General features: G+C 37.0%; 1 protein-coding gene across 2 annotated transcripts in view; it reads left to right on the top strand.

The window, feature by feature from the left end:
- LOC110098962 overlaps positions 1 to 9,492 on the top strand; it is a 27,710-nt gene extending 18,218 nt beyond the window's left edge. Inside the window, exons 2-3 of one of the 2 annotated variants that reach the window (XM_020825938.2) lie at positions 1,327 to 1,600; positions 9,104 to 9,492. In XM_020825938.2, the coding sequence (XP_020681597.1) occupies positions 1,367 to 1,600; positions 9,104 to 9,160 (291 nt within the window). In that variant the 5' untranslated portion in view covers positions 1,327 to 1,366 and the 3' untranslated portion in view covers positions 9,161 to 9,492. Of the gene's footprint in view, positions 1 to 1,326; positions 1,601 to 9,100 lie in introns of both variants that reach the window. The other variant, XM_020825937.2, reaches the window with a different exon arrangement.

The following is a 9,492-nucleotide window of genomic DNA, read 5'->3' as shown; positions in this document are numbered from 1 at the left end:
TTTATGGTGTCGAATGTTGGCCATTAAAAGAGAAGCATAGCACTATGTTGAGTGTGGCATATATGAGGATGCTCAGGTGGATGAGTGGTTTTACCCTTAGAGATAGGATACGAAATGAGCATATACGTGAAAACGTTGTAGTAGCTCCACTAGAAGATAAGATTAGAGAGATTCGCCTTAGATGGTTTGGTCACATAAAACACCGGCCTTTCGATGACCCGGTTAAGGGAGTAGAGGTATTATATTTGACTTATGTTAAGAAAGGTAGAGGCAGACCTAAAAAGACTTGGTTAGAAAATATTAGGAATGACATTTCTTTATTAGATTTAAATGAGAATTTGACTTTTAATAGGACACAATGGAGAAAAAGGATTCATGTAGCTGACCCCACGTAGTGGGATAAAGGCTTGATGTTGTTGTTTTGTTGTTGACTCTATTGTTATGAGTTCATCACAATTTTTGCTTGTCCCAATTTCGGAGCATGGAGCTCTCTAAAGTCTGTGCGTGCATACATCATGCTATTGTTTTCTTCATCCTTGGCTGTATACTTTCTTTATAATTTCATTTAGAAGATTGTTGAAGAACCTTTGAATTTCATTTTCTGTTCTTTGGATTTTTTTCGTGATAAAAGTGGCAAAGTCAATGAATCGATGTTATTTTACTGTGGAACTTGTTTGTTAATGCATCTTTAAGTTGCATTCTCGATACTTGATATTTAAAGACTAGATGATGAATTTTATGATGCTATGCTTTATTTATTAACGTTCTCTTTTACTTAAAAATTGGAGGATGCCATCTTATTAGTTTATGCAAGCACCGAAATAATGGGCTTCTGGACTCTTCATCCTCTTAAAGAGAATATTTGATAATCATTTAGTATTTTCATTCACAAAGTTTGAACTTGTAAATTACCTTTTTTTTTCTTTTTTTGTTTCTTCAATTCACTAGATTTTTAAGCCCCTTATTTTAATTTATATTATTTAATATTTCCCCAAGTCCGTTTCTTTAATAATCATAATATGCTTGTCATCTTTGCGTTAACTTATTTATATTTACACTTTTCAAATTTCAGTGTTAAATTACTATGCTAAGTGTTCTTATTCTCTATCGTGAAATTCATTCTTTTCTTATGTTTAGGGTTTAGAGAAGTTGTCTTTACTTAGGTTTCCAATAGTTGATTGATGTTGCCTTTGCTTAAGCTAGATGATATTGTTCTCAAGAGAGGGGATTTCAAGATCCTGTCTATTTAGCTGTTAGCACATTGTTAACTTGTTTTTTTGTTCAGAATTAAAATTGGTTTGTTTTGTTTTGGCTCTCCTATTATAGGATCTTCCTTGTGTTTTAGCTTGGAAGCCAGCTATTGTTGATGGAAATTGATCATTCCGATCAGACAGTTCAGCAAGATGGCTATAACATACATGGTCATGATTTGGAGAGGTCTCAAGGAATTAGATTGGGATCCAATTCAGTGAGCAGTGAGGAGAAGAATGCCGCTGTTCATGATGAGATTGAACGAGTGAACCGGCTTCCCTCCAACAGCAGCTATGCCTTGCATCGATTGCGGGTGTTGAACAAAATTTTGAATCTTATGTCTGTTCAAGTAAGTAATATATTCAAGTATGAAAGTTAATGATTTATAATTTATTTTTCTATTGCATCTGTTATTTAGCCACATAAATCAAAGGATTTAAGTTTCTTGTATGCTCTAGACGAATTGCATTATGAGGGAGACATGATTAGCTATAAAGACAGGATTAAGAATCTAGTCTAGTATAAGTTGAACTAAAAATGTAGTTATTGGCACATCTCTGACGGATATCATTTTCTTACCAATTCTATACATTCATTACTGTAATGGTTAGCATCCTATATACTTATTGCTATAACGAGCAGCATTGTGAGACCAACCCTTATTTTTAAAGATATTTCATAATACGATGTAGTCCTTATTTTTATATGAGAGATTTTCACTTGGGTTATCATCCAATGTTTTGATAGTAATCTGTAATGGTTGCTCGCCAACATAATAGCTTCTATGCTATGATGTACCATATTCATATGCTAAATTTGAGGCATAGAGTAGTTGTCCTACTAATTGATCAAGAAGGCAGTGTGACATTAGGAACTCGACTACTCTATCCAATGGGCTCCATGTGTTTTCGATGATTACAGGTGTATTAACCGAAGGTTATGACACCCCTCATATTGGCATGGTTCTGGCTTCATTCAAGACAATTGCAATGGAAAAGGGTGCATATTAGTAATTGAGCTAGCCTTATAAAGATGGATTGAAGGCCAAAATATGGAACTCAATGGTTATTAAGCACCCAAACCTATTGCTCCTTAATGGGGCTTATATGTGCATCTCTTGTGGATTCAACCCTAGCCTAGAACTCTAGCCTTGGGGAGTCACTCCAAAAGAGTTTTATGCCTAGTCTAAATGGGCACCGACATTGCTTGCATCAGGCCAAATATGAAGATTGACGGGGTGATGATTCATATATATTTTTTAGTTGGTGAGCAAGGACTGCTCAAGTTTGGTAAAAGATTGTGCATGTCGACGATGCTAATGGAGAACATTATGCAAGAGGCATATAAACCAATTATGCCATCCACTTAGGAACTAAGAATATACTAAGACTTGAAGACTCACTTTTGGTACCCAAGAATTAAGAAAGATGTCACCATGTCATTGATGCCTCACATATCAAGTAGCCAAATCGGAACACAAAATTTGATGATATTACTTCTACCTAATGATACCATTATGGAATACACCACCATGAACTTTATCGCAGGATTGTTGAGAAGGTTGAAAGGACATGGCGCTATTTGAGCTTTGTCCACGAACTTACTAAGGGGTTATTTGGTTTCATGTATTTAGAATGAAAAATAAAAAGAATGCGGGAGTTTTATTTTTTTGATTTGAAATCAAATACAAATTATTTGTACATGGAATTTTGAATATTTTATAATGCATCATTTTGACAATTTTTTTAATTTACGCAAATATGCATATTCCAAATATAAGAAAAATTCATTGCTCGTGACCTCATGTTCCTTGCCCACATCGCTGCAACTACCTTTGTCCATTGTTGACACCATAGTTACACGTTTTCAACGTTGTCACCACCGGATGTTACTGTTCTCATTGCCACCTACCGCCTGCCATGGCTACCACCCCCATCCCCATCCAGCCACCCACCACAATGGCCTGCTACCCTCTAGCCATCGCCCACCATTGTTTGACATATTTTAATGCATTTGAAATATATAATAACAAACAAAAAAAGTCTTTCATTTCATTTCATTTGCATCCAACCAAATAATTAATGCTTTTCAAACATGCATGCATGAGCCAAGGATAATCATATCAGATTAAGATGACCAATTCACATGATGGTTATGACGACAACTTCAAAATGCCATTAGCATATGACTATCTGTCAACTCATCTAGTTTGAAGACCAGGTAGAGAGGAAAACTTAAAAATAGGATGATTTGTTGCGGATGAGTTGCCCTAATTTGGCTGGGATTTGTGTCGACACTTCTTTGATCGAGTTTTCTTTTAATACTAGCAATCATGCCAACTTTGGTGTGGTGCCATTTGAGTCTATATATGTATGAAAATACATATCATTCCTTAACTACATGGAGCTGGATGACAAAAAAGTCATTAGACTGGATGTGACTCTAGCATCGACGCACAACTACAACTTCTTATAGCATAGGGCAACTAAAAGAAATATTATGACATTGCAGATATATCCAATTTGATGCAAGTCATAAAGTGCTTTAAAAGGTAAGCCCAATGTGCTACATTAAGTAGTTTGTCAAGTTAGAAAGTTTTAGCTATGATACTGTTAGATTGGTCCACACGGGACCGACTCAGGCGGACAGAGGCGGAACTCTTCCACCTCTCCTGCATGCCGCTAGAAACTGCCGGATCCAAGGGAGCTTTTTGGGAAGGATTTTTGGTTGAGTTAGGAGGGAAATTTGAATGTAGGGACTGTTTAGAGACTTCTTTTGGATTGTATGCATTAAATAGTTGGTTTTTCAGGGTTAGGGCATTTGGAATTTGGCTGAAATTGGAGATCTCATAGGTTTTCTTTGGGCTCTAGCGGCGTCTAGAGATTTGGGAGAGATTGATCCTCCTCTCGAATAGAGGATCAATTGTATCTTGTTATTTTCTTATGTAGTTTGCTTTCTCACAATAAAATTACTGTTTTCACTGGTTTTCCATTGGAATCGTGGAGATTTCTCGTTGTTTTTGCTCTCTTGATAGGATTTACTTGAAATCTTCAAGTGTTCCCGATCAAATTGGTATCAGAGCAAGTCTTGGGACTATCGGGGTTGATTTCTTGAAATTTCAGTGGCAAAAATTCATCCGGCGGAAGGAACACTAGCTGATTTTTGGATCAAAATCCAAAAATTTTGATGGCGGCCAAGAAGGTAGATGCGTTGGAAGAGTGTTTTGAAGGAGAGATGAGCCAAATAAAAGCTACGGTGGAGGATCACAGTTTTTCTCTCTTGATAGGATTTACTTGAAATCTTTAAGTGTTCCCTATTAGATACATAAGGCCTTTTAAATTAGATGATAGTTTAGGACTTGTCGCCTACCCACTACTACTACTGATGCCAAAAACATTAGGCGTTCACAATGTTTTTCAGGACTCAAACCTCAATAAGTATATTCTCGACCCAACATATATCGTCCAATGTATATCCAATGACTTCCAATTATTTCTCAACTTTATTTATTAAGGGGTAAAAGGATTTTAGGCCGACAAGTCTACCAACTTAAAACCAAGAGTATTCCATTAGTGAAGGTACTTTGGAAGAATCAAGTTGAGAAGAGGCTTCATGAGAATGGAAGTCGACATAAACAATCGATACCCCTATTTCTTAGTGACACATATGGTAAATTTCTAGGAATAAATTTCTTTTAGGAGCGTAGAATGTAAAGACCAAAAAACTTTTGCTTTGAAATTTTTTGTGGCGTTAGTATGACCTGGCCAATGGGTTTCTTGTGACTCAAAAGTGACTTGATGGGTTTTGATGATGGGAAATACTATAGGGCGACACTATTCCAATTTTTTATTTCAAGCTTGAAGGGCTCAATAGGCTGAACAAGCTAACGATTGACTTTGCAGGTAGGGGCTTGCAAGAAAGAAAAAATTGATGACTTAGGCCGCCAACTCGCCTAATCAACCGAACTAGGGCACCAAGTTAGCATGCCCTAACAACATGTTCTCCTTGGAAATATGTTGAGATTTTTCTAGCCAATGGTTGCGGAATGGCACATTTCTCCAATACGCTTTAATTAGAGTCAACAAGGAATGTAGATAAAGCGAGTTGCCTTGGAAGACAAACATTGGGAAAGCAAACTATTAGGAAAAGCAACACAAGGGAGGTGCCATGTATAATTAGGCTTGATGCCTCTGAATCATCATTTGAGCATGCCAATATCGACCTCCTCCTCTATATAAAGGAGTCTAAAATTGACAAAAAGTGTTTATTGTAGCTTTGCACAAGGTGGAGACTATGCTACTGTGAAGACTAATAACTCAAGGCAAGTGATTGACACCAAATCTTTGTGACTACACCTAAGGTGAACTTTATAAACCTTTAATATTAGATTTCATTTTATCGCTAGCTATTATAGTTATCTTCCAATACCGTTTACCGACATCATAGTGTAACTGTTTACTTTTCTTTGCATGCATGAAATGTATGACCTAATGACATCAGTTGCTTGTGTGAATATTATGTTAGCTTAAATACATGTGATGAACTATATTGAAGTGAGTCGAAAGGTCAAGTGGAAGCATTCTTGTGAAATGATAGTTGTCAGTATTACGAGAGCGCCAAAGCGTTACTTCTAAAACATGCTATACTGAAGGAAATGACTAAGTGAATGATCACATTGATGCCATATTTAATGTTGAGGATTCTAATTTTGCTAATTTTTACTAGTTTTCACCTGACCATATGATTTTTACTAGTCTTTTGAATCACTAGGGTTTACCATATAAATAAGAGCATGTTTACATGTTTTGAATTTTATAAATCCTCTTGACTTGTTTTTTTAACTTGAGTTCGGGCCCAAAATAATTTGCATGAGAATTTTGGGGTATTTCTTGAAAATGTAGTCCGTATTGGTTGGGGAAAATAACATTTAAAACACTTCTCTTTGCAATTTGAAAACTTGATTTTTAAAAATAGACCAATTCGATTATGATGTGCGATTATGATTCCCGTCGTAGCGGTATTTGCATGATTGTGTTTAATTGCTTTGAACATTGTCAACTTTGCGTATTTGTTTACATAGGATTGGGTTCATGGTTGTGTATAATACGAGTTCATCTTCATTATTTGATCTTATTTATTCTTCCTCCATATGTACGCGATTTGATTAATGAGATTTGACCTCGTGATCATACCTTATAGATTTGACACCGAGAGGTTGCATTTTGAAAGTGAGTTTCATTGTAGGAAGCTTCGAAATAAATCATTTTTAAGTTGGATTTGACTTTCCTTGAGCTTACAAGCTCAATCATATTGAGCTGAAATTTTAGCTCATTTATGAGCTGGTCTTTAGTTCACTTATAATTGGTGGGGGTAAGAAATATAGGGAGCCTATACCCCTCGCCCGCACGAGCTATTGAACCCTTAAGAACCGGATGACAACCCACTAAATCACGAAACAAAGATGACTAAGATGAGGAAGAACAAACTCTTACATTTCAAATCTAAGACCGACTTAGAAATTAAAAAAATAAAATAAAATTACAACTACTTATAATCTTGACTCGAAATCAAAGACACCTTAAAGTTGCTTTGCTTAGAGAAGAGGGATATAGGTGGAGTGGCACTTGCGGAGAGACCAAAGAGATTAGAAGCCGAGACGAAAGGTTGGAAAGAGCTCGTGAGATTTTCGGAGGGGATGAGAAAGAAGACGGACAAAGCTTGCAAGCTTTTCCAAGCAAACCCGCAGGTTATAGCTTTTCCAAAAATAACATTTCATTCAACTATCTTTAAAACATTACAAGCCCCTCATAGATATAGGTATGAAAGGAGAATACAAAAAGGACACACAACATTAATTTTCTCAAGAACCTAAACATCACAAGCATGGAAATCCCCCCATGCATTCACGGAAAACCGCCCAAGCCCAGGAACCGAAGGAGCAGCCGCGGGAGACAAGGAGGCCGCACGTAACCAAGGCGCCACAGCCACGGGAAAACACCCAGGCTCGGAAAACCAGCAGTTGGCCGGAAATCCAATGGGCAAAGGCACAAAAAACAATAGCCCATGGTGGAAGCCAAGGAGGCACACATGGGAAACAACACTTCTTGGAATTCCAAAGGCCGGTTTGGAATTCTAAGGGACAAACATAATTAAAGACATAAAAATAATAAAAAGTACATTTAATAAAAGATAACTATGAACTAAAATGTTAACTAATAATGAGCTAACCATTTCAATAAGTGAACTAAAGATTAGCTCATAAATGAACTAAAATTTCAGCTCAATATGATTGAGCTTGTAAGCTCAAGGAAAGTCAAATCCAACTTATTTTGGGTTTGAGTTGACCCCCCTTTGCCTACATCAGTAGGTGAAAGAGAAGAAGTGTTCGTAAGGAGTCCGACAAAATTGTGGGCATTTGTCGAAGTTACATGAGTAGATTAATGATTTGAGGTTGAGTGGGAATACTGTGGTGTTGGAGTTTGAGCTATGTTGAAGAGGTGGTTGGGTTGTTTGGGATGAGGTTGAGTTTGCAGGAAAAAACTGGAAGATTAAGGTCGATGGAGATTGAGTGGGAATACCGTGGTGTTGGAGTTTTAGGGGTTTTCCACGTAAAAACTCTGGTGCCTCTTATGAATGTTACACCCTCTCATTTATCTGATTGTGTGCTGGATTTTCGTACAGTGCTAAGACGTTAAACTATATATTTCTCTACCGCTGTGAATACTCCAGGATGCAACAATGAGCAAATTAGAACTTGTAGAATTAAGCTCGAGCTCGATTAATTAATCAAACTCAATCTTAAGCTCAAGCTAGAGGTGACTTGTGCTCTACTCGACTCGTTTACACCTCTACCTTAAACCATGCCTTGAATAATGCCATCACTTGAATTCAAAGTTATTTAAAATTTATATGACCATCCATGGAGCTTTAAATAAAGATAGCATATGAACCTAATCCCAACCATCTTCTAACCGACTCTGAACTTTCAATCACCTCCCAACTAACTTTAACTATATAACCATCTTTCAACTAATTTTTGAAATTTAAAAATACTAAAATCATGTATGCCTCAAATAGTTCCACCACTTGAATTTAAATTTATTTAAAATTAACAGGCCAGTCCATTGGCTCAATCGTTCTCTCTCTAGATTATCAAAGTTGATCCATCCTTTCTGAAGCTAGCATGAGTTGAACTTCCTATACCTTACCAGTAGAGACATTTTTTTAACATCTTCGTGCTTGGGTATCCACCCCATGGGTCTGGAGTTGATTTAACCCTTCCTTCCGTAGGAGTTGATACACCCCTCATATCGATTCAATACATTCTCTGCCCGAACAACCTGAGGTGTTCATTTCTCATCTATGTTCTGGAGACGATCTATTCCTCTAAACTAACAAAGTCAATACATCATCAGCAACATGAGAGATGTTTGGTTTAATCTCTCATGATGCGCACTTGCCTAGTGAGCATTGAGTCGATAATGCTTCTCTCTTTTGGAGGATGCACTCCCTTGTTCTTCCCGAATATGGGGATATTCTCAGAACGAGCAAGCAACGTCGACTCAACTCTACCCATGTAGGAGAATAGGAAGAGTTCTACAGGCTAATCAGTTCTAATTTGGGTTAAGGTACAGGAAACCTACTATGCTACGGATTTGGGAGGAGCAAGTTATGCTACCCTGCTTGCCTTCAAGTTCCAGTTACGCAGTCCCTCCTAAGGGATTTCCTAGTCGAGCAGCCCCAATCCAAGGGGACAATACCTCCTAAGGGATTTCCTATCCCTTAATGAAATCTTTTGTTAGGTAATTTCTGCTTTTATTTTTCCCTAATGACTGCTCTTTTTCTGTAGCAGAGGACTTCACTGCAAGATGAAGAATTGGAGTTGCTCTTCGCAAGCCTCTCTCTATGACTTGAACTTGTTGTGAACGATGGATGGTCCATCTGTGAAAGCTTCAGCGTAATATTACCAGAATCTTGTTTAGATTTCAAAATTTTGATGACACGTGGTGAACTCTGGGAGTATAGCGTAAGGTTCTTTGTAATCTTGTGTTGTCATGAAAATTCTGTTCTTTCTCTAGTGCACTACTTTGGGGATGGTTTCTATTCTAGTTTATGGCCTTTAGGACATGCATATGTCTATTATAAAGATTTGTATTACAAGTTTTTTTAGCAAATTTTAGTTAAAATGATTATGTAACTTGGAGGTAATTGGTAACAAAAAGTTATGGATATTCAAATTGA

The sequence above is a fragment of the Dendrobium catenatum genome, unplaced genomic scaffold (assembly GCF_001605985.2).
Source record: "Dendrobium catenatum unplaced genomic scaffold, ASM160598v2 fragScaff_scaffold_402, whole genome shotgun sequence".
NCBI lineage: Eukaryota > Viridiplantae > Streptophyta > Magnoliopsida > Asparagales > Orchidaceae > Dendrobium > Dendrobium catenatum.
This window is presented reverse-complemented; position numbering and strand designations above follow the sequence as displayed.